We start from the raw sequence: 26,525 nt of genomic DNA, 5'->3' as shown, positions 1-26,525 counted from the left end.
AAACAAAGTCCTGGCTTATGGAGGTTGGGCAGAATATCACAGAAAAATATCAGGGCTAAATGGCGTCAGACTTCTTGGTAGCAATACTAAAAGTTAAAATACAATGAAGCAATCTTTTCAAAATTCTGAGAAAAAATTATTTTAACTTATTGTTTCAGAGCCAATCAAGTTGTAGAAAAATAAAAGAAAAAGTATATTTTCGTATATCAATGTACTTTAAGAGAGTGTGTTTCTCAAGTGCCCTATTGCAGGAAGCTCACACCCTAAATGAATAAACCAAGAAAGAATGAGACCCAGGAAATAACAGATCCAACTCCTGAGGGTGTTGATGGTATTTCCCAGAATGAAGGCAATGGGAAGTCTCAGGGGAGAGCTGTGCCTTGGGCATGGAAAGCTCCAGAAGGAGCTGGGACAAAGACTCAAAGGGCAATGTCTCCAAGGAAAAGAGTGGGACAGAAAAAGCACATGGTGTGCTTGGAAATGTGGGAAATATATTGAAGAGTGTCTTACAACTTTTTTGACGATTCTGGAAAGAAATAGTGATAGGTATATAGTAATCAAAGTTAGTGAAAAGTGAAAGTGAAAGTCGCTCAGTCGTGTCCGACCAACTATACAGTCCATGGAATTCTCCAGGCCAGAATACTGGAGTGAGTAGCCTTCCCCTTCTCCACGGGATCTTCCCAACCCAGGGACTGAACCCAGGTCTCCAGCATTGCAGGTGGATTTTTTACCAGCTGAGCCAGAAGAGAAGCCCAAGGTCAATAAATTAGCAATTAAAATGAAATAGTTACTAATTTCAGGGAAAAAAACAAAGGGCTATTTCTACAAGAAATATATCCATATTTCATTTCTTGGATTGGAAGTGAAGACAATTCAGTCATATACTATAAGCACCAAATAATGATTCACTGGAATGGTAATAGAACTGCAGTAGATAAATGAGGGGCAAGTAAGTAAGCGGGGAGTGGTCAGAACTTGGTCTAAGAGTGCTACATTGTCATCCATTGCTATATGAAGTCAAATAATGTTCAAAATAGATAAATCAAGGAACAACTATGTAAAATTGGTATTTTAAACTATAGACAACTTATAGGAAGAAAGAATTAAAAGATGAAAGTTGATGTCTTAGGAAGACGACCCAGGTAGAATCAAGGGGTGGGAAAGTAAACTTGTTTCCTTGTCTTACAGTACTACTTTAATACTTTAATAAAAATGAGAATTAATTTCTGCAAGTAAAAGTGTTATACAATGTACAGGATTAGTACCAAGGAGCCAAGTTTACATTTCTCTAAAGACCCAGCCAAAACACGTGACTGGCATTTTCAGACATTCAAGTACAGCTTTGATGGCAAATAAACAAGGAGTCATGTAGTTTCAGATCATATTCATGCCAATCCTCAAAGGGAGGAAAATCAGGAGGGAAGATCTCCATGAACTGGAGAAAGAAATAGCATTACCTATGGGGACATCTCAACAAAGGTCTAAGAATTGTAAGAATTATTTTGGGGTAAGCAACCTGGTACCAAATTTCAAATAAGATCAACCGTCAAATGCCAAACAGAAAATACAGCAACCATTTTAGAAGAATAATTTTCAAATATTCACAGAACTCACATATGATTATCCTCAAATTAATTTATTTCACAAAAACAGAAGATTCAATTTACTGGGAAGAGTAAACATAAAGTCTATCTACAAGTGATCTTTACCTTTAAGTCTTATAACTGTTTAATGTCATGACCTACCAAATTCTATATATAGTGACATCATAACAAAAATTAAGCCAGTGGGTAGGATTCAGTGCTTTCACTGCTAGGACCTGAACCCGTCAATCCCTAGTCGGGAAACTAAGATCCCTCAAGCTGCATGGTGGTGTCAAAAATAAATAAATAAATATCAAAAGAAACGACAACATTTAATTCACTTTACACTTGATCAGCTTAATATTAAATATAGTTACTAAGTGGAAGTTGCATTTATACCAGAGTACATAATTAAATATCATTATTTTGTGTGAATATGTGTGTATTTATGTGACTGTTTTATTATAAAATTTCAACCAAGCAAATTTCACTCTTGCTAATAAAATCATTAAAAGAAGAGACAAGCAGTTGCTTAGCATGTATAGACTCACAACTTGATTTGGTCCTCAAGCAGGAATTTAAAGTCTGAATTATTTAGGTTACCTAAGCCACCATCAACATAAAGAGGAACAACAACCCTTATGTAGTGAAACAACCTCCATATCCTATGGTTAAAACCATACTTCACAGCAGTCCTACATTTCATGTTCAGCCTGTTTTACTGATACATACATTAAAATTCACCATCTACCACCAAGAACACCATAAACAGTAAAATGTCAGTCACTGGAGCAAGGTGAAGGGAAAACCCTATTACATGTTCTCATGACACGGTGAAAAGCTCAAGTGTAAAAGGGAATTGAACCTCCTTGACAAAATGCACTCTCATTAACTTCTGGAGCCAATTTATATTGTATAAGCAATATTTAAAAGGCTGTTGTCAAGGAAAAGCATCCTAAAATTAGATCTGACAGCTTTGTTTTCTTTGCAGGAATGGTCACACTTCTAACCGCCTCTTCTGTTTTGAAGAGAAAGCCTAGTAACAAAATGTAAAGGAGCTCAGAGCAGAATTTTATAAAGAGGGGGAAAATAAAATCACCTACCATAGATTCATTTCACAAATTGTATTTCTTGTATAGGCTTGTCTGCACATAATATGTGTTTATTATATCAGTTTGTGTCTTTGAGAAGAGAGAAAGGTCACTGATTCTAGCATCTCATTCCAGAAATTCATTATTTCTGTCTCTACAGCCAATCTCCTGACCTTATCCACTTTTCCACTGGCCACCACTCTGCCCATGCTCTCATGCTTCCCCTTACCTTTAACCTTAAAGAGGCCCTCAGCCCCAGTTTCCCCTTTTTCATCCATTGCATTTACATCTTCTGACAAAATAGTGACTCTGCAAACCCCATTCTACCTCTGCTCTGACCCTCCATAGAAGCAGGAATAAAAGGAAACAGGATGTAGACTGATGTCACTTTAAATAGACCCTTAAAGTGGATGCGCAGCTCTGCCCATCAATTCCACCTTAGTCACACTCCTTCTGAGGTGATTGTCTCACATGTTCTCCACAAATCTCCACTCCTTTCTCCCCTTCTCAGTCTCTGCAAATAGCCTCTTATTTCACTTCCATGAGGAAATAAAAGTAACCAGAAGGGACCATCACCATGTTTATACCCACCTACTTGCAAGTGTTCCCAAACATTCTGCCTTCCTTCCTGTTGCCATGGATGGTCAGCCTTGCTCTTAGATCCAGTCTCTCTGCTTAAGCAGTCCTTACCTCTCACCTACTCAAGGAGCTGTAGATCTCTCTCTCTCCTTCTCTGCACTGATTTGTCACTCTCTACAAAACCATTTCTATCATCATTCCCATCAGAATCCTCTAATAGCATGTCTATATTTTATAAACTTCTTTACCCTTAACCACCCCCACTATCACCCTACCTTTATGCTCTCCTTTAGAGAAAATTCTTTGAAGTGTTAGCTGTTCATGCTGCCCCCACTTCTTTACTTCATCTTCCCTTCCACCCAGTCCTGTTAGAATTTTGTCCATTCACATCATTGAGAGGGTTTTGCCAAAGTAGCCAAAGACCTTACAACACAAAAGCCAATAGTCAAGGCACAGTTCATGCTGCGTGACCCCTCAGCAATGTTTGACAAAACACTGACTTTCTTAAAAGTCTTCTCTTGGCTTCCAAGATGCCACGGCACAATGGCTACTCCTTGGTGTCTTTTTTACTGTCTCCTTTCCCAACCTTTAATTATTGGGGTACCTGAGGGCTCAACCTTTGATTCTCTTCTCACTTATACCAATTGTAACTCTGCAGATGATCTCATTTAGCTCCATGACTTTATATCCATATACTGATGTCTCCCAAATTTACATCTTCATCCTTGACCTCTAATTTTCCCAGCTGTCTATTTATTTGCAAGACTACTTGAATGTCTGATAGGCATCTGAAAATTTATGGTTCCAAAAGAACTTTTTGTCTTCACCACCAACTTCCTCATCTGGGGAAATGTAACAGGTTAATAATAACCCCTTATCCATAGCTACGAAAAATCCTAAAACCAGACATTTCTATTTGGCAGTAAAGTCTGATCTGATCTGAACTTATGTGGCAGCAAAATCTGAACTGATCGCAGATGATTTTTGTCTTTATTAAGTGAATATTTACATGTTTTGTTGCAGAAGTATTCATTGGCAGGTACCCTGGATTCCACTGGGAATATTCAGTAATTTTTGGAATAGGCATCTTATTACCATTTTAAAAATCTGAAAAGTTATAAATTCAGGTCACATTTTGGTCCAAGGATTTCAGACAAGGGACCACAGACCCAGTTGATCAGGATCGCATACACATGCACACATACAAAATAAGGCATTATATCTCATTCTTTTCAAACCTTGCATTCCCAATCCAAATCGCTATGAGTCCTACCAGCTTGAAACTTAAACATGTCCTAAATCTGAATATTTCTTACAAATTCTATAAGTACCAGTGTTACAAAAGCTACCAACTGAACAATTGCCATAACCTCTTAACATATCCTATTTCTAATCTTGTTCTTCCCTGCCTTCCCCCTCTTCAGGGTTAGTTTCCACAAATGACCAGAGAAGTCTTCTTAAAACCTAAGTCAAACACTCCACTCCACTGCCTCAAAGCTCCAAAGTCTCTCTACCAGGCTCAGAATAAAATCCTAATTTATTATCATGACTTGTTGGGTTTTAGATGATCTGGCTTCTCCCTTTCTCTCCACACACAATTCTTCCTCTCTTTTCCTCACACTGTGATCCAAGATCCTCTTGGTCCTGTTTTTCCTCAGCATGCCACATGCACCCCGTCATGGGGCTATGCCCTCAGTTCCCTCTCTCTAGGACCCCATCACTTCAGGTCTTGGCATAGCTCACTCCTCACTTTACTAAGGGCCCTCTTCACAAGTCAGTGTCATGGAAGCCCTTCCATAAGCACTCTTCTGAAATTGCCACATTTGAACCTTCCAGATACACTGCCATTTTATTCTATTTGCTTTTATTAAAATTACATTGCATGTTTTTTGTTTGCTTGTCTATCATCCATCCTTACCATCAAAATATAATTAATTCCATGCAGGTACAGATCATGACTGTATGGTTTATCCTTGTATACCTGGTGCCTAGAATGATGCTGGAGCTCTCTGTGTGCCCAATGATGAATAGTCATTGAATGAACAAATGATTAAATTTTATTAACAAGTCATCTGAATTGGGCAAATTGAATAATACTAGTTCTACTTTACAAAGTACCTCAATATCTTTACAAATGTCAGTATAGTCCTGATGAACTTCTGCTACAACTTTATTTCTTACTCTCATTCTTAAGATAGTTCTAATCGGTGACTAAGATCACCATAGTTTGACTCACACTGTGTAAATTAGTGTTTACTTTGATACCCATAAGACATATACTTAACAAAACAATTTGAGTTTATCAACGAGAGTTTTTTCTTAATTCCCTGTTTCTAAACTTAAACATTCCCTCTTTCTAGTGAACTAAGATTACTTGGCAAGCTGTTTCTAATTCCAAAGTGCTCTAAAGTAATTTCATGTTATTTCTTATTTTCCATGTCCTGTAACTATCAATGGATCAACCAACTTATCTAATAAGAGAATGTGATGTTATGCTAATCTATTATAGATACAAATTAAAGAACTATTAGAATAATGGTAAACAAAATAATTTTTAGCATTTTATTTAATCTTTTTTTATTTAGAAAACGAAAACCATTTTGGTAACAAATCAAAAATGTTATAATACCTTAGGTAAAACAGAGGGAAAGTATATATAATAAGGTCATTTGGGGTCTAATGCCAGTTATAGTTTAATTCTTTAAACTGTATACTACTATTTTGGTTGTGAATTTCATTTTGGAACATTCTCACTCAGTAAGTATAGATTTTTCTTTAATTCATGGTAGAAGGGTTTCCTCTCAGAGGCATCTTTTGATACACATTTTGCAAATATTTCTCCTGAATTGAAATATGATTCACATGACAGCATGAAGTCAGAGGACACAAATATTAAATGACAGCTTGAAAATTATGACTTTAGTTGAAGCCTTGTCACACACCTTGGACTTGAATGTCTGGTAAAAATAAACCTCAAGCACTGTTAAAATTGTTCAGTCAAATTGTGACATTTTAAGACTTCTTTTGCAAAGTCTGTCTTTGAGGAACTGTGCAAAGAGGATTAGTTTGTCTTCTCCAACTCAGTAGCAGACAAACAGCTACAGCCCAGAAGCCAACATAAAGTATTTAAGCTGATCTCCTCCAAATTCGGTTAGCTTATCACCTTTTGTCTGACTCATTAGTTTGGAAATTCTGGCAGGAAACTAACTCTCATGGGATACACAGTAGTCTTCACTCGTCAAGAATTCTCTGGGCTACAGGGCCATGTCAACTCAGAATATTCCCTAATTACTGAAAGATATTCTCAGTACAATCCCAACAGTTCAACTACATAACGAACAGAAATTTGAGTTTTCCAAGGATATGAGTTGTATAGAACTTAGGAAATCAGAATTTTGGAGTAGGAAGCTCACTCAATGTTTAATCTGCTCTGCCTCTACCCATCATACAATTCTTCGGGTCAACTTTTATCTCAATCTATATTTGGCAGAGGAATGGGCAAAAACAAACCCACTGTCTCATACATAGGTGTGCCACAAAGGCGATTTACAACTGCAGATTCTTATTTTGTGCCAGACACAGGTTATGGGCACTTTAACTGCATTATTTTATCCCTCATGACCATCTCACTGGCCCTCAAAGTCAAATTCCTTGGGGGATCTCAGTCCCTTTGCTGGATCCCTGGACTGGAAAATCTATTGTGGGCCCTAGGACTTTCACAACAGTGTGAGAACTTCTTTGGTATTTCTTCAATTTGTGGGTCATCTGCAGTCTGTGGGTCAGCTTTATGGTGGGGCTGATGGCAACCTCCTCCAAGAGGACTATGCCACATGCTGCATCTCCCAGGTCTACTGCAGCCAGAGCCCCTGTCCCTGGGGCAGGCCACTGCAACCCTGCCTCTGCAGGAGACACCCAAACACTCAAAGGCAGATCTGGCTCAGTCTCTTATGGGGGTCAGTACTCCTTTCCCTGGGTCCCAGGGTGCACAAGCTTTTGTTTATGCCCTCCCAGCATCTCTGGTGAGTATGAAGTTTGAGTCCAAACATAATTTTGCCTTTCCTATCATCTTTAATAACCTGTTGATGGTTGTTCTGCAGCTAGCTGCGATTTTGGTGTCCTTGCAGAAGAGGAGCACACATCCTTCTACCCACCATCTTAGCAGAAATTTGATTTTGAAGGCTAGTGGGAATTGACTACAGAACTCCCATAGGACTGGGGAAACAGACTTTTGAAGGGCACAAGAGTCTGTTTCAGAGGTCTGGAGGAAGCGTGGGTCTACAGTGGCCTGCTGCTGCATCAGGAGCATTGACTCTAACAGTCCAGGGAAACAAGACCATAGTGTGGCCTCAGGCCAAATTACAGGGAGTGAACACAGCCCCACCCATCAGCAAAAAATGGATTAAACATTTACTGAGCATCACCCGCCCACCATAGCAAGACGCAGGACCCAGTTTCCCCCACAGGCAGTGCCCCCCATCAGGAAGCTTGCACAAGCATTTTATACTCATCCACCAAAGGGACGACAGTATGAAAACCACAATCATGGAAAACTAACCAAACTGGACGATATGGACTACAGCCTTGCATAACTCAATGAAACTATGAGCCATGCTGTGTAGGGCCACCCAAGATGGATGGGTCATGGTGGAGAGTTCTAACAAAACGTGGTCCACTGGAGAAGGGAATGGCAAACCACTTCAGCATTCTTGCCTTGAGATTCCCACAAACAGTACAAAAAGGCAAAAAGATATGACACTGAAAGATGAATGCCCCAGGTCGGCAGGTGCCCAATATGCTATTGGAGAAGACCAGAGAAATAGCTCAAGAAGGAATGAAGAGCCTGAGCCAAGGTGGAAACAATGCCCAGTTGTGGCTGGGTCAGGTGGTGAAAGTAAAGTCTAAAGTTATAAAGAATGATATTGCATAGGAACCTGGAATGTTAGGTTCATGCATCAAGGTAATTCAGAAGTGGTCTAATTACCATGGCAAGAGTGAACAACGACATTTAGAAATAAGTGAACTAAATGGACTGGAATGGGCGAATTTAATTCAGATGACCATTATATCTAGTACTGTGGGCAAGAATCCCTTAGGAAAAATGGAGTAGCCCTCATAGTCAACAAAAAAGTCCGAAATTCAGTACTTGAGTGCAATCTCAAAAATGACAAAATGATCCCTGATTGTTTCCAAGGCAAATCATTTAATCCAAGTCTATACCCCAACCACTAATGTAGAAGAAGCTGAAGTTGAATGTTCTGTGAAGACCTACAAGATCTTCTAGAACTAATACCAAAAATAGATGTCCTTTTCATCATAGAGGACTGGAATGAAAAAGCAGGAAGTCAAGAGATAACTGGAGTAACAAGCAAATTTGGCCTTGGAGTACAAAATGAAGCAGGGCAGAGGCTAGCAGAGTTTTACCAAGAAAACGTACTAGTCGTGGAAAACACTCTCTTCCAACAACACAAGAGACGATTCTACACATTGACATCACCCAGATGGTCAATATCAAAATCACATTGATTATATTATTTGCAGCGGAAGATGGAGAAGCAGTATACAGTCAGCAAAAACAAGACCAGGAGCTGACTGTGGCTCAGATCATGAACTCCTTATTGCCAAATTCAGATCTAAACTGAAGAAAGTAGGGAAAACCACTAGGCCATTCAGGTGTGACCTAAATCAAACCCCTTATGATTATACAGTGGAAGTGACAATAGATTCAAGTGATTAGATCTGATAGAGTGCCTGAAGAACTATGGATAGAGGATCACAACATTGAACAGTAGGTGCTGATCAAAATCATCCCCAAGAAAAAGAAGAGCAAAGAGGCAAAATAGTTGTTTGAGGAGGCCTTACAAATAGTTGAGAAAAGAAGAGAAATGAAAGGAAAAGGAGAAAAGGAAAGATATATCCATCAGAATGCAGAGTTTCAAAGAATAGCAAGGAGAGATAAGAAAGCCTTCCTAAGTGATCAACACAAAGAAACAGAGGGAAACAATGGAATGGGAAAGACTAGAGACCTCTTCAAGAAAATTAGAGATACCAAGGGAACATTTCATGCAAAGATGGGCACAATAAATGGCAGAAACAGTATGGATCTAACAGAAGCAGAAGATATGAAAAAGAGGTGGCAAGAATACACAGAAGAACTATACAAAAAGGCCCTAAGGATGCAGATATCCATGATGGTATAATCACTCACCTAGAGCCAGACATCCTGGAGTGCAAAGTCAAGTGAGCCTTAGGAAGTATCACTATGAACAAAGCTAGTGGAAGTGATGGAATTCCAGCTGGTTATTTCAAATCCTAAATGATGAAGTGGTTAAAGTGCTGCACTCAATATTCAGCAAATTTGGGAAATTCAGCAATGACCACATGACTGGAAAAGGTCAGTTTTCTTTCCAATTCCAAAGAAAGGCAATGCCAAAGAATGTTCAAATTACCACACAATGGCACCCATTTCACACGCCAGCGAAGTAATGCTCAAAATTCTTCAACCTAGGCTTCAAGAGTACGTGAACCGAGAATTTCCAGATGTTCAAGCTGGATTTAGAAAAAGCAGAGGAAGCAGAGATCAAATTGCCAACATTTGTTGGGTCATAGAAAAAACAAGGAAATATCAGAAGAAAATCTACTTCTGCTTCATTGACTACATTAAAGCCTTTTTGACTGCATGGATCACTACAAACTGTGGAAAATTCTTAAAGATTTGAGAATACCAGACTACCTTATTTGACTCCTGAGAAACCTGTATGCAGGTCAAGAAGCAATAATTAGAACTGGATATGGAATAATGGACTGGTTCCAAATTGGGAAAGGAGTAGGTCAAGGCTGTATATTGTCACCCTGCTTATTTAACTTATATGCAGAGTACATCATATGAAAAACCAGGCTGGATAAAGCACAAGCTATAATCAAGATTGTAAGGAGAAATACCAATAAACTCAGATATGAAGATGACACCACCCTCATGGCAGAAAGCAAAGATTAACTAAAGAGCCTCTTGATGAAAGTGAAAGAGGAGAGTAAAAAAGCTGGCTTAAAACTCAACATTAAAAAAAAAAAAAAAAAGATCATGGCATCTAGTCCCATCACTTCATGGCAAATAGATGGGGAGGTTTGAAACAGTGTCAGACTTTATTTTTGGGGGCTCCAAAATCACTGCAGATGGTGACTGCAGCCATAAAATTAAAAGATGCTTGCTGCTTGGAAGACAAGCTATGATCAAACTAGACAGCATGTTAAAAAGCAAAGACATTACGTTGCCAACAAAGGTCCATATAGTCAAAGCTACGGTTTTTCCAGTAGTCATCTATGGATGTAAGAGGTGGAGCATCAAAGAACTGACGTTTTGAACTGTGGTGTTGGAGAAGACTCTTGAAAGTCCCTTGGACTGCAAGGAGATTAAACCAGTAATCCTATAGGAAATCAATGCTGAATATTTATTGGAAGAATTGAAGCTGAAGTTGAAGCTCCAATACTTTGGTCACCTAATGCAAAGAGCCGATTTATTAGAAAAGACCCTGATGCTGGGAAAGATTGAAATCAGGAGGAGAAGGGGACAACAGAGGACAAGATTGTTGGAGGGCTTCATTGACTCAAGGGACTTTAGCTTGAGCAAACTCTGGGAGAGAGTGAAGGACAAGGAAGCCTGGCCTGCTGCAGTCCATGAGGTTGCAAAGAGTCGGACATTACTGAGAGACTGAACAGCCACAATATGACCACCCTCTGAGATTCTAAATACTGTATTATAAGGCTTATCTTTTGGTTTTGGTTTTCATGTAATCTCATCTGCAATAATCTCTACCAATCCATCAAACCTTCTTGACCTTCCAGCCTGAATTAATGTTGCTGCTAAACAATACAGTCCTACCAATGAACACCCAGGACTGCTCTCCTTTAGGAGGGACTGGCTGGATATCCTTGCTGTCCAAGGGACTCTCAAGAGTCTTCTCCAACACCACAGTTCAAAAGCATCAATTCTTTGGCACTCAGCTTTCTTTATAGTCCAACTCTCACATCCATACATGCTCATTGGTAGGACTGATTTTGAAGCTGCAACTCCAATACTTTGGCCACCTGATGCGAAGAGCTGACTCTTCGGAGGGACAAGGGAGGATAAGATGGTTGGATGGCATCACTGACTCAACGGACATAGGTATGGATGGACTCCGGAGTTGGTGATGGACAGCGAGGCCTGGCGTGCTGTGGTTCATGAGGTCACAAAGAGTCAGACACGACTGAGCGACTGAACTGAACTGAAACAATACAGCTTTACTAGCTGAAGTTGTTATAAATTGCCCAATTATTGGTTTTGTTATTATGAAACAGTTTTTTAAGTTCTTACTTTATGTAATTTTCTATTCTAATGTACTGAGAATACAATACTAAACAAATGCCAAATGGATACTATCTCTCCCCTCTTGTTACCTCTTGGGAAGTTGGAAGGGTTACCAGGAAGGCAGAAAATCCTTCTGAGCCACAAGGGAAGCCCCCAGTAATAATGCATGAAGTACAATTAGAGTACCTAGACGGGTCATCTTATCTAGTCTCACATAGTCTTGAATGTTTTTTCATGGATTTTAGTGATATTCTGATTAGGCTTCAATTTTCTCACCTGGTCTTTCAGAAATCCAGCTTTAACTTAGGTACAGTCTCCCAAATATACCTCCTCTTTACAGCCTATAGTTCCTTTTCACTCCATTTAAATTTAGTCTTTTCTCCACAAATCCCTTTTCCTATTTTTTGAGTGAAAGATTTAGCTTCTCTTCAACAGTAAGACTCTGGTTTATAGAAGTTAAAGATTTCTGTTTTATAGAAATTTAAGCTTGCTACTCTACCTAGAAATTCTAGGTATTCTGTTTTTCTACTTTTAAAATTAAAGGAATCAACTAAGATTTTAATTCATGGGAAAATTGGTGGAGACTAGTACTCTTGCCGGAGAAGGCAATGGCACCCCACTCCAGTACTCTTACCTGGAAAATCCAATGGATGGAGGAACCTGGTGGGCTGCAGTCCATGGGGTTGCAAAGAGTCAGACACGACTGAGTGACTTCACTCTCACTTTTCACTTTCAGGCATTGGAGAAGGAAATGGCAACCCACTCCAGTGTTCTTGCCTGGAGAATCCCAGGGATAGGGGAGCCTGGTGGGCTGCTGTCTATGGAGTCGCACAGAGTTGGACACGACTGAAGCGACTTAGCAGCAGCAGCAGCAGTAATAGCATAACTGATGTTATTTGTCATGGGCTTGCTTCCCTGGTAGCTCAGTGGTAAAAAATCCACCTGCCTGTACAAGAGACACAGGTTCGACCCCTTGTTGGGAAGATCCCTTAGAGCTGGATATGGCAACTCACTCCAGTATTCTTGTCTGGGAAATCTCATGGACAGAGGAACCTGGAGGGCTATAGTCTATGGAGTCGCAGAAGAGTCAAACACAACTTAGTAACTCAACAACAACAACAAATGTTTTTGTCAGTTTTAAACAGACAACTAGTTTATACAAAACTAAAAATTATAAAGACAAAATAACTTTCAGACCCCAAAATAAAGTGTATTTCTTTTACATAATCAAACCAATTGCTTAAGTAACAAAGAGAGAGGAAAGGAAAATAAGAATTCAATCAGCTTGCTTTCTTATCAACTCTATATCATAAGAAAAGATAAGTGATGAAAGACAATAAAAGTTGAATAAGAATAAAAAAAGGGGGAAAAGTTGTACAGAACTGAAAATTAATTGGGCAAAAAAACTTAGAATGTCATTTTATGGTGTTTGGCTATGCACTGCCTGTTCACAAAATACAGGAACCAAATAAGCAACCATTTCACAGATTTGACTTTCTCAGATGAACTCATTAAAAATTAGCTAAGCCTAACCAATGTAGCTAAGTGACCAGACTCCAAATCAGCTCTTGGCTGCTGTATTATTCGTACACTACTGATCTGGTTTCCACAATTTACTACCTCTACTGCTTTATTTCCTCCTCTCCTTTTTTTCCTATCATTTTTAGCTCAGTCAAAAATTAGCAAATGTTTCAGAGATTATGAATATAAAAATTCAGGTCACTATTTTCTTACCCTCTCCTACATCTGGAAAGATAATCTTATAATGGAATGATTCAGATAATAGAAGAAATATTCTGGTAGGGAAGAACAAAATGCAAAATCACTTTCTCCTTTTTCTTTGTGGTTGCAAGGGAAAGGACTAGAAGAGTGGGAACTGGGCCTTCCCATGCCCTGCCTGACCTGTTGTCAGGGCAACAGGATGTGTGGGGAGCCCTGGCGTTCCCAGTGCCTGTTGCCAGGGTAACAGGATATGAACCATCTTCTCTTATGAAACTATTCAGTTTCTCTGCCATATTCTATGTTTCTCTTTTATTTGGTGGAAAATTATATTTGTTCAAAGAAATCTAAGAGCAATACAACTTGAATGCACAGGCTACTGAGTGATTATGTATTGGAAGAAATACTGTGTGTATGAGTATCATGGATGTTGTTACTGGTGAAAATAGCATGGCAGAGAATTTTATTGGAATGACTTTCTGAAAATAGGGACTTCCATTTTTATTTTTATAATCTCTGAAATATTTCCCAATTTTTGATTGGGTAAAAGAAATGAATGATAGGAGATGATGAAAGAGAAAAAAGTTAGCAGGAAAAAACTAGAAGCCAGAGAAGTATATAAAAAAATTAGAGGCTAAGAGTTTGATTTTAGTTGTATATCAGTTGATGCCTATATACATCAACTGGGGTGGGGCGGTCTATGTATGTGTATGACAAACCATCTTGCAACTTAGTAGCTGAAAACAATAAACATTTACTATTTTGTCATGATTTTGAGGAAGCTGGATAATCTGGGAAGATCTCAGTCACACATCTGATCGCTGATGGTCTGTTGGGTCTAGAGGAGCCTCAGCTGGAAATGGCTCATATCTGTGCCACATGCTCAATTCTCCGATAGGCTTAACCAGGCTTCTTCCTAGAGTCCCAAAGAGCAACATGACAGAGTAAACCCCAAAACATAAGCCCTTCCCAAGCCTTTGTTTGTATCTCATTTGCTAACATCCCATTGGCCAAAGCAAGTCAGCCAATACACAAGCTCAGGGTCAGTATGGGAGGGATAATCCTAGAGTGGATGCAGGAAGTAATGAACAAACTAGACCATATTGTAATAGTTAATAACAGCATGAAAGAATTCCTGGAAAATAGAGAGCTCTTTGGAAAACTTGAGATGTTAAAGCAGAGATGTGCTGGGGGATGAAATATCAAGAGGGTCACACAAATAAAGATACTTTTGCATATTGGAACCACCAGGAGGTACCAAAGATTTAGAGAATTTTTAGATTTCAAAAGAGCTCCTTAACCCACCTAGTAACCATTTCCAAATACGCTCTAAGAAACAATGAGGGAAATACTTATATGCCTTTATCTATGGGTAATAAAGAAGAATAAACTCCACTTAGGTGATTTTTCTAAAATAAACAAAGGAGAAATGGTCACTTTAAAAAAGAACCGTATCATGTGCTTAAAATCCTTTATAATACGGAAAGAAGAGAAAGCATAGCAAAAATAAAATATTTAGTGTTAATCATTAGAACTCCTGGCTTTATTATCATTGGTAAATAAAAATCTTCTGAGACAGACCTCCTGATGTTTCTACTGTGCACGGTTATCTTTCTCTGTTGTTTGGCTTGCTAAAGGCCAAATAAATTAGAATAATTTTGTAAGAGTCCAAGCTCGAAAAGGGCAATAGAGTTTAGGAAAGGTCAAATTCCTTTTGAAATTCTAGCTAGGATCATTGTTTAAATAATTTAATTAAAGGGATAATGGTGGTACATACCCTAGAAAAGGAGAGAAATAGAACTGGGGAGTTTCCAACATCTAAAGCATATGCCAAGTGATAACTCCCCTTAGTATTCATCTTTGAGTATTCAGAATTAGGCAAACAGATGGCAGGATTGTGGAAAAATCAAAATAAGAGAGCAGTTTTTAACTCCTGAAATGTCAGGTTTTATAGTGAGTCTCAAATGTTAAATGGAATTATCTAAGTCAGTATTAAATGAAACAGGTATGGACCTAGGTAGCTTGTTCACCTCCTACTAATAGAGGAATGTTAGTCAGGTTATTTAATGTCTTTGAGGCTCAGTCTCCTCATCAGAAAAACAGGATAATTTGAACCATGTAAATCTGAACTATATAGATCAAAAGAAAAATATTTTAGAAGGAATAAAGCACAAAAGAATTATAAAGTGTGATTGTTACTATGATTCACTTATAAGGTGATTTTTAAGTAGTTTTTTCTTGGCTTGCTCCAAATGAAGTTTATTTTTAACCAAGTCTTAGAAAGTCCAATTTTAAATGAATTAAAGCCATCATACTGTTGCTTTTCTAATAAGGAGTCTATTGTGATTTTCTCCCAATTTATCAAGGACCTGATTCATATACAAAATTCCAAGAACCTTCTAATGCTCCATGATTATGTAGAGTTTAATTAAGGCGGATTTCTGTTTTGCTGCCCTGTAGACAATGGCACTTAGAGATTTTACTACTTTTTCATGACTCATTATGAACTTTCTTTGAATAGCTATAAATATGAAAATTTTACCCACAAGAAACTATTTGCTTTGAGCATTTTGGGGGTCTATTTAATAAAATTTTGTTTTTAAATATTTTACAAATTATAAAATAAAATATAATCTCTTTGAACATCTTCAAGAAATTGTAGTTTAAAGGAGAAACCAAGAGTCAAAATGTCTCACAAATATGCCTCTTACAACTTGTTAACATTTTTATGACCTTTCTTAACAATAAATTGTTATTTCTCAGATCGGGTATGAGGAATACCAGGATTCTCATAAGCCTTTAGCACTCTCTTCTGTTTAATAATGCTAATGAACAGTTCCTTTCAAATCCAAATGGCTTATAGCACAGTCCTTTCGGATGGGAATCAGACTTGCTCAAATATTTAAATTTGATTAGCTGACTGAAATATGTTAGAATAAAGGACAAAATCTAATAACATAATGGTAGTTTGGTATATTCTAAGATGAATTAACAAAAAGAATGACCATGGGACATGACAATAATTACTTGCAAATAAACTCTCTTAAGAATCAGACCTAGACAGGGATAAGAAAAGACCTAATGAGTGGTTTTCAAGCCGGAGTGACTCAGGAAACCAGATTAGCCCTAGGTCATACCTGATTATGGAGACCTAAAATCTATTCTAAGACCACTACAAAATGTTGAACAAAAGACAGTGAATCCATCAAGGCAATTGTCTATCAGTGAAACTCTCAAGACCAGTTTGCTTCTCTTCCTCAGCATTTTATTCTGACATAACAGGCTCTTGTCCCAGAGAAACGTAAATCCTTGAGAGTAATTGTTCTGGTAAAGAGAAACCTGGCATAACCTGGCGTTCTCCGTGAGACCACATCCACTGAGCTAAAAGAAAGCTTTCTTTTCTCATCTTGACAATCCTGCTCTATCTACTGATTCTGATAAGAAAATTACCTTAAAAAATAGTATTCTGCTTCTGCATATATCATTAGTACTAATGTTGATACACTTAAGGTTTCTTGAATTCTAGATACTGTGCTAAGCACTTTATAAGCATTAATGCGTTTAATCTTCCCAACAACTATAAAAGGGACTTCCCTGGTGGCTCAGATGGTAAAGCGTCTGTCTATAATGCGGGAGACCCGGGTTCAATCCCTGGGTTGGGAAGGTCCCCTGGAGAAGGAAATGGCAATCCACTCCAGTACTATTGCCTGGAAAATCCCATAGAGAGAGGAGCCTGGTAGGCTACAGTCCATGGGGTCGCAAAGAGTTGAACATGACTGAGCGACTGAACTGAACTGAACAACTATAAAATTGATAAAGATATTATTCTCATTTTCAGTTATGCATTTTTTATAATTTTCATTATCTTGATTCTGGCAACATCTAGATTCCCAGACACTAAAAGTTCCTTCTAGGTGGAAAGACCTTTTATTGGAAAAGCTTTCCAGACCTCTCTTTGCTGCTTTTCACACTGTTTCACAAAGAAAGAGAAGCAACATTTGGTTGGTGAATTGTGCAGAAGGAATTAGACTTAGGTATATTAAGCTGTCCTTTTCAGGAGGTGTGGAAGGGATATTCTACTTGTAAGAAAGCATATCTCATATGTTAAAGATCATAAGGTAAAGTTAGGAGAAGTGATTTTGTTTCCGTTTGGGAAAGTCTACAGTTTGGGGAAGTAAGTTGAATTCAGAAGCATTTTGGCTTCTTTTGCTACAAACCAAAAACCCTACCCTCCATTAAAAGTTTAGTTTTTCAATAAAGCTGTCATTTCTAGGGTTTTCCTGGTAGCTCATACAGTAAATGATCCGCTTACAATGCAAGAAACTTGGGTTCGATTCCTGGGTCAGGAAGATCCCCTGGAGAAGGGAATGGCAACCCACTCCAGTATTCTTGCCTGGAGAATCTCATGGACACAAGAGCCTGGTGGGCTACAGTCCATGGAGTCGCACAGAGTCAGACAAAACTAAGCAGCTAACACTTTCATACTTTCACTTTCACTGTCATTTCTATCTCCATCTATGGACTCCTGTATCTGTCCCTCACTTAATTCTGAACTTGGGCAGAGATTATATGTGTCATTCATTAGCCTCTCTCTTGTCCCAATATCTAATGGGACAGATATCAATTTTTGTCCATCTTACCTGAAGGATCACCTCGTGAGAGAAGTCATCCCTGACTATCCAAAATATCTTCTCCAAGTAACTCTTGATCACATGCCATGGTGCATTTTCTTCAGGTCATTTCTTACTCCATTTTAGCTTACTTTTCTGTAATTTACTTTTTTGTCATTTGTTTCCTCATCAAGAATGTAAGTGCCTGTGCCTGACACAGTACACAATCAGTAGGTATTTATTGAATGACTCAATGAATGAATAAATAAATAATTCAATTTTACAAATAAGTGAAGTTTGAAAAGCTAAGAATCTTTCCATGGTCACTCAGTTAAATGATGGATAGCATTAGAAAATTGACTGTTTCCAGAGTTCAATTTCTTAATCTCTAAGGTATTTCACCTCAACAATGTCCATTAGAAAAACTATAAAATAATGTTATGTACAACATAATGTTATGCAAGGAGATTAATTAAGATTTTATCTACACACCAATATAAGTTTCATGAGATGGTTTTCTTCAAATTAGTTTTATGACTAAAGAACTGATTTTCTTAACTGATTTGCCTGGCTAAGCCATCAAAAGAGTCACATACTCATCCACATGAGAATAGAGACTGGGATTTATCAGCGATTTTATCATGACACACAAAAAGATTATTTTTAAATTGAAAAAACTACTATCTATAAATGAAAAAAATATAAAATCTTCAACTTTATGCATAGAAAATAAGAAACTCAACAACTTTGCAAAGACAACTGTTAGAAACCCGTTCTCAGTGTGTAAGAAGTAATAATATAGGTCCCAGGGTCACAGGAAACTTCTGAACCAGAAATTTCGTCAGATGTAAAGGTGGCAAAAGAATTAGGAAGTGTTTTCCAAATCCTAAACAGCTGGTAATTAATGGACAAGTATATGATTGTTTTAAAGGTAGTTTATGAAGAACATGATGCCATAGTCATTTGCTAACATTTCTACCATCAGAGATGGTGAGTCATTGTGTAGAACCTAAATTGTCATACTGAGTGACAAATTCGTAGTACAAGATGGATTGAAGAAAGCTGAAGAAAAGAGCCGCAACTATAAAAAGAAAATGAATAGAACAAAGCATACAAGTCTACATCAGAAACAGGAAAGGAAAACTGTTTCACCTTTGTTCCCACAAAGGAACAAGAGATTTCCTAGCACATCACTGAATTTGCTGTTTCAATTCATATTGTATGAGGAGATTTAAAAGTTCAGTGAAAGAAATCAACAAAATGATAGAGAAGAATTGAAATTTTAACTCAGTTTACCAACATTTTCACATGTGCTACAAAACATAAAACTTACTTCTATGGACGGAAAAAAAAAAGTGTTCTAAAATATAATGTTATATAAAAACACTTATCAAATACTTTCTGTAAATATCTACCTGTAGTGATTCTTGTTTGCCATTTTTAAGGTATACTGGAATTACTTTATTTTACTTTAACCTTTGTCTCTATTTTTGTTTAACCTCAGAAATGTACTTATTGTAAACCCACTTAAGAATAGAGTATACTGTTGAAGAAAATAAATGTATTTGTAAAGTTTGCATTTTGCAGTGGAAATTTTTTTTAAAAAATTACTTTCCAAACAAACATCCAAAGGATTGAGTATTTTTTTGCCAAACTAAGAAAATTATTGTAAAATTATTTGATAGCATTCATAAGTAACATAATTTTAATTGTCAATACTTAAAACTGGAATTCTAATACCAGACATTTCAATAAGCTAAAATTCTGTTCGAGTCAATATAACATTTTAAATAGGCAAGACAATCTCAGCAATGGAATAGGAAGTCCCCCACATCATGCCTTTGAATGCAGACTACACAAAAGACCATAATTAAACAATTTGGTTGTCATTAGTCATGCAGATTTTAGATGTAGAGCTTTTTGTTTTGACAATTCTAAACCTGGAATACTGGAAATGTCTTAAGTCAAACTACAAGTTAAAATAGTAACAAAATGAAATTCTCTCTTGCTTTGGGATGCAAAAGCGTTCAGTTATTTCCATCAGGTTAGCCATAATTAAAAAAAAATACTGGTAAGTAATTTGGTCATTCAGTGTTCTATATGGTCATTCAGTGGTTCCACATAGACACAATTCAAAATTTATATAGGTACATATATAATAATATCCAACATCCATGTTGAATATCAAGTCATGAAGCTCTACTGCTAAATGATTCTATCACTTTCTTCTGAAAACAAAAAAGAGAAGTTGATCTTTGAGAACAAGTGTTAAAGTGAAAGTTGGATAACTTTGTCCTAAAATGTTAGATAGACACACATTCACTTTTTAAAATTTTTAAAGACATATGCATAAACTCACTACCATACATCTTCATGCATTCAAATAACTGCAGAAAAATAGAACAAACTAAAAACCAAAACCATCCTGTCCTGCTAAAGGGAAGAAAATCTAAACTAGGTTGAAATATGAAATATAATTTTTCCAGTACAGATGTTCAACCACTCATTAGGTTAGGATGCAAATCACTTGATGACTGCCAATGCCAATGTCTAATTTTCATCTATGCTGATTAATTTTGTAAGCTGTTGTTTGCTTTTTAGGGTTATTTGTTTCACTAGAGAACCACCGCTACAAAAAAAAAAAAAACTCTGTGATTTCTAAACCTTCAATGAGTCTTGGAAACATATTTCTCTAATTCATTCAAATGATGTAAAGATGGCTTCCTTTTTAAAAGTGATTCTCTGTTAAACGTTGTTTGCATTATTAGTGAGGGTGCTCTTATACCAGTGCACTGTAACACAATGTATTACTTCAAGTGTAAGAAAATATACAGTGAACACTAATATATAAACATCATTAAATACATCCAAATAGAGGAAAGTAGAATTTTTACCTAACATAGTTTGATGTATTTTTTCTTTAAAAAAAACCATATATATCAAGACAGCAACATTAAATTTACTCAAATGTTGCATTTTATACAACAATATGTATATATAACATTAGGAATAAGAATCCTGAAAAACCTCTGTATCTCACAGTATAGGATTCCTTCAGCTATTATTATAGAAAAGCAAATATACTTTCATCTGAAGTTTGCAAATATGCTAAGGAATTGCAATGGCCTGTAAATATTCATATTTCATATTTTTATCCAAATATTAAATATGATTTTACAATTATGACATAATTAAAATAAAGCATATAAACATACTGTACTGGAACACTAAGCAGGAATAATTTACATACATTTGGAAAAAAGCCTAGATGCTGTTTAAATAGCAAGGTAAGTAGCACTGCAATTAAAGTTTGACTCTGGTACTTACATTTCAAGCAGACATAAGCACACTTCTTCACCCATCTTACAAAAGTCTACTTTATACCATGAGCTATTCTGTACTCTCAGAAGTGAGTTGGTTGATTTAAGCCAAAATTCTCAAGCAAGTTTGGTGTGCTGCTAGTAATTTTACAACATAAACTTTTTCTCCTTAAAATGTATTATTAAGTCATAATGAATAAGCACAGTCGAATATAATGATCTATTATCATATTAATCCTGTCCTTTTTCTTCAAAATCTAACCACAAAGAAATAAGTGCTAATAGCAATCTCTCTATTTATCTGAGAGATATTTTATTTCCGCAAGTACCCCGGCAAGCAGCTTTTCTAATTACTTTTCTGCATATCTAAGCCATGTATCTAAGTAACACATACAGAATGTATAAAAGAAGCCATGCAGTCTAACAATGAAGTGAATTCTCAGGGAGTTACCTTACTTTACATAAAATATACCTGCACAAAAAACTATTCACCCTTCAAGCAAGTTGTTAGCTGAGACTGACACATCAAAAAAAAAAAAAAAAAATCTTTCTAAAGGAGCCACTAATCCACAGTCAGAAAGTGCCAATAATTCAACATGTTAATACTCAAAAAAAATTTTTTTTTATCAGAGAGGTGGATAAAAACACAGAACCAAGCAAAGAGCTTACTCACATTCCTTTCAGGCGTTGCCACATTTTTTCAGTCTGTTCTCCAATGAGATACTTAAAAGTAGTGTTTTCCAGTTCTTCAGTTTCTGTAGCAGTAGACCCCATGATGATACTCCTAAGGCAATACATTTACAGTCAGTTTCAGCAGCTAGAACAAGCATTCCTCAGTCCACTACAAATCTTAAACAGTTATACAGTAGCATCTCTTATCTATCAAAACATTGCAGATTTACTGAGCTGATGGCAGCTTCTGCCAGAATTGCTATTGACTTTGACAGGCATATCCACTGTTCACCACATCACCCACCCCCCTTTCAAGCAGACAGCAGTATAAACAGATCCTCTGACCTCACAGAAACAATCGGCACATGTGAGCCTGCTACTGTACTACTGACCGACTGAGCGTTCCAGCTCTCCCCAAAGCAGCTCATCTGTTACTGTTCCATGCACCGAAGCACATCAGAATTCCTACAGTTTCTGAGATCTATTATTCAAAACAGAAACATGAATGACTTTTAGCGCACCAGAAGAAGCTGAATTCTTCTCTACCAACGGAAGGAGGGCTGGATGTAATAAGAAAACAGATGGTAGGAACCAGTATCTGCAGCACCACCCTGAGAAAAAAGTGGCTGGTTTAAATGCCAAGGTTTTTGTCTCTCAGTTGATCTGGAATTTAAAGAGTTAAAAATATACAAGGCTCTAATGATAAATTCAACAAATATTAATGACAACAATAAGAAAAATAACATAAGAGCCATACAGAAGACAGACCACAGAGCTCCACAGGTTGTTACTGAAAAACAGATGTACACCAATGATGCTCCAATCATGCTTATTCACCTTCTCCTAGCAACTCTACACAGTAGGTAACTGCCAATTTAACAAGTGGAAAACACAGCAGCTGCACACAGACTGTTCAGTGAGTCCCTTGGGGATTAAAAACTAAATAAATAAGAGAAAACTAACGTGTATGCTTGTGTGCATGTGTTGAAGGGAAAGAAGGGTAGGGGGAGTAGCGGGGGAAGAGAAGATGGAGAAGAAGAGAGAAAACGATGCTGTGCTGCTTGTGCATTTCAGAAGAAAAATGAGAGAAAGTGTACATAAAATAATCAGAACTGAGTCATCTGCCAAATTCCCAACACATGGTGAGCTTTCTTTGAAACAAGCACAGACCTTGAGTATGGGCTTCAAAACAGCTATTGCTATATGCAAGCTGCTAAGAAAAATATACTTAAAAGCAATACCTCTTTTTGTTTGTTTAGAGACACAAATGTAGTTTTATTCCTCGCTGCAAGAAAGCTTGTCTGTTATCCTAAGGTTTAAGGTAGCGATATTCACAGGCAGTAGATAAGTAACAATATCTAATATTTATTGAGTACTTACTATGTGTCACACACTGTTCCCAGTACCTAAGAGTATTACTTTTTCAAATTCTTATAAAAAGTCTATGAGGTAGGTAATATTTCCACTTAATAGTTGAGAAAACTGAGAAATAAAGACAGTCCTCAGATTTAAACGCCTGAGCGACTTCACTTTCACTTTCAGGTTTAAATACAATCCTTTAAAATAAGCACTATGATTCTACTGTCAAAGACCTTCCACTATAAACCTACTATGTCTAAGACACTGACCACAACTAGTAGTTAAAGTTGTAATATGAACAGTAGTATGTGCGTGCTGATCACTTCAGTCGTGTCCGACTCTTTGCGACCCCATGGACTGTAGCCTACCAGGCTTCTCCGTCCATGGGATTCTCCAGACAAGAATACTGGAGTGGGTTGCCATTTCCTTCTCCTATGAACAGTAGACCCTTGAACAACTCAGGGGCTAGGGGCGCCAACCCAGCCCTCAGTGGAAAATCTGCATCTAAATTGCAATCAGCCCGCCATAAGCATTGTTCCCCACATCTGTCTTCACTATTCTTAGTGTCCACAGTTCCCCATCAGCAGATTGTATTGAAGGAGGGAACAGAACAGGCTAATCTTGGGCCAGACTGTGGACTTTGAGCTATATGCCCAGTATCTATGGAAACGACACAACCAAATGGAAAACCAGACCCCCAGAAGGAAGAGCCCCAGGGCTCTCCATAGCCTAAAAGAATACCCTGATTATCTGTGTAACCAAATAGAATCATACATTATATTATGCTTATTGGGGTATGACCCCAGGCCTATTGAAAATTGCCCACTGTTAACTACCTAGGCTTAAAGCATATGAATCACGGGTTAACTTTGAATGTCATGGAATTTGGAGAGGTGGGTTTGTGCACATACACTTAGGGTGTATAAGGTTTTCACAAAAACTAGTGCAGGTCCTTGGCTAAGAGGAGACTCTGCCTTGGGCCCGCCGGTGTAATAAAGTGCACTCCACTATCTGCATTGTCCTTCTGAGTAGTTTGTTTCCCAGAACACATGGCTACAACAGTGTAGTAGTACTGTATTAACTGTTGAAAAACATCCATATATAAGCACACCCACACAGGTTCAAACATGTGTTGTTCAAGGGTCAGCTGTAGAAAAAAAGAAAAAAAAGGATCTTTGAATTTCCCTCTGATTAACAAGTTAGAAGAGATGGTTTTTCAATGCTACTCAGAGAACGGTCCACGTATCTTGTCTGAGTTCCTGTGGTAACTCAAAGGGTAATTTTCACCATGTCCTGAGCCCCTGACATACTGCAAATGAAGAAAGAGAATGTCCTCAATTTATCTCACAGAGAATGTCCTCAGGAACCTACTGAGGTGGCAACCAACCTTGATTTCCAAGTGAACAATCATCTACAAAATAAAAAGTGAGGGCGTCTACCTCAGAAATCTGAGGAGAACAGGAGATGCTTCCTCAAACAGCTCCACTGTTAAAATGGACTGATGCCAGTATCACATCTTCCAGGGATACTGGCCAGCGAGCTGTGCTGAAGTTTGCTGCTGCCACCGAGGCCACTCCTATTACTGGCCGCCTTTCCACAGCCACGGCTTCAGGAGGCTACCAATCCCAGGGCTGACCACCAGCCTCTGAGGTTCTTATGTGAACTCGCCCATCTCGCCCTGGATGACACAGACTCTCCTCTGCACCATGTGGACATGGCCAGCACCTCCAGAGGGCAATGGGGAGCCCGCTTGGGGGTCTGACGAAACAGACTCTGGCCCGGAAAGTTCTGCGCATGTGCGGAAGGATCATTTGTCAACAATCCTGAGAGGTCAGCCGGGCCTCGACTTCCAGAGAGACCCGGAAGAGACGGTCTGGAAAGGCTGTGACCAATGGGGAGTTGCAGCACTCCGACTCACTGCTACTGCATCCGAGGTCACAGACGCGTCTGAAAGTGTTAGTGTCCTCTGTGCCCACCCAGCAGCTCCCCACTGCAGACGAGCCTCAGTGCTAGCAATGACTGTGTGCGGCCCCGCCATTCTGACTACTGGACGGGTAGGAATAATCACTGAGTGGGCTTAGGCTGTTCTCCCCCAGACTCTTAAACACGGGATAGAAATAATGTTGACGGAATAAACGGTTTCTAGGGAAGAAAAAAAAAAGGTTAAATCAAGTGAAACCTCAGTTTTCCTCTCTCTGAAAAGCTATTTCCTGAACTTGACCTGAATTTAATGTTTTTAGCTAGCAGACAGCTTTACACAATCACAGCCTCACTTTTATGAGCAGTTACCAGAGTTGTCAGAAGTAAGTTAGTCTTTTCTCTGAAAGCACTGATTTTACCTTCATTGTGCCTTCATTTATAATTGTAGCTACATTCACGTAATAATCTCTTATCTGATTTTGTTATAATGAGATAGTCAACAAACATCTGAATTCAGCTCTCAAAGATGAATCACAGTGAAAATATCCATAAAAAGCAAGTACTCCACCACTATTATTTTATGAGCCAAGATAAAGTCCTTGAGGCTACAAGTGATTTTTCGAATCATGCCTTAAATTTCAAGCCCTCACATTGGCCAGCTCACCAATAATATTGCAATGTAAAAAGTAAGGTCTATTCTAGTCAAATACTTGGTGAATGCTATCTCCTCATTAAAATTAGCAGCAGCAGCAGCCCTTTGCTTTCAGTAAGTCACTTCTATCATATATTGAATTGATGTTTAAGAACTCACACTATATTGATTATTACATACTTAAAACACAATAATGCTTAATATTGCCTTAAATTTTCATAAAATAAAATTTTGAATAAGCTACATAAAATAGCTTATTATTTAAATACTTGGCTAAAATAATCTTCAGCCTTAAACATCATCAAAAGCTATTTCTGTCAATATACAAAATTCAAAACAGTTTTATTTTCTAATTTGTAACTATTGTCTGCAAGTTATACTAATGAAATAAAAAAAAAATATCACATTGAAGAGAACAGAGCAGAATATAGGGAATAGTATATAACTTTTTTCTAATTAATATGTTGAGAAAATTTTGAAATATTCCATTTGTAAAATTCAGTTCAGTTCAGTTCAGTCACTCAGTCGTGTCCAACTCTTTGCAACCGCATGAATTGCAGCTCGCCAAGCCTCCCTGTCCATCACCAACTCCCGGAGTTCACCCAGACTCATGTCCATTGAGTCAGTGATGCCATCCAGCCATCTCATCCTCTGTCATCCCCTTCTCCTCCTGCCC

General features: G+C 37.8%; 1 protein-coding gene across 6 annotated transcripts in view; it reads right to left on the bottom strand.

Annotated features, from left to right (window-relative positions):
* PDE1A (phosphodiesterase 1A) overlaps positions 1 to 24,887 on the bottom strand; it is a 395,792-nt gene extending 370,905 nt beyond the window's left edge. For 2 of the 6 annotated variants that reach the window (XM_061433600.1, XM_061433611.1), the window contains exons 1-2: positions 22,264 to 22,357; positions 21,920 to 22,030 (exon numbers count right to left, since the gene is read on the bottom strand). In XM_061433600.1, the coding sequence (XP_061289584.1) occupies positions 21,920 to 22,030; positions 22,264 to 22,346 (194 nt within the window). In that variant the 5' untranslated portion in view covers positions 22,347 to 22,357. Of the gene's footprint in view, positions 1 to 21,919; positions 22,031 to 22,263; positions 22,400 to 24,716 lie in introns of those variants that run through there. The other 4 variants (XM_061433627.1, XM_061433620.1, XM_061433676.1 and 1 more) reach the window with 4 other exon arrangements.
* Between the last annotated feature and the right edge of the window lie 1,638 nt (positions 24,888 to 26,525).

The sequence above is a fragment of the Bos javanicus genome, chromosome 2 (assembly GCF_032452875.1).
Source record: "Bos javanicus breed banteng chromosome 2, ARS-OSU_banteng_1.0, whole genome shotgun sequence".
NCBI lineage: Eukaryota > Metazoa > Chordata > Mammalia > Artiodactyla > Bovidae > Bos > Bos javanicus.
This window is presented reverse-complemented; position numbering and strand designations above follow the sequence as displayed.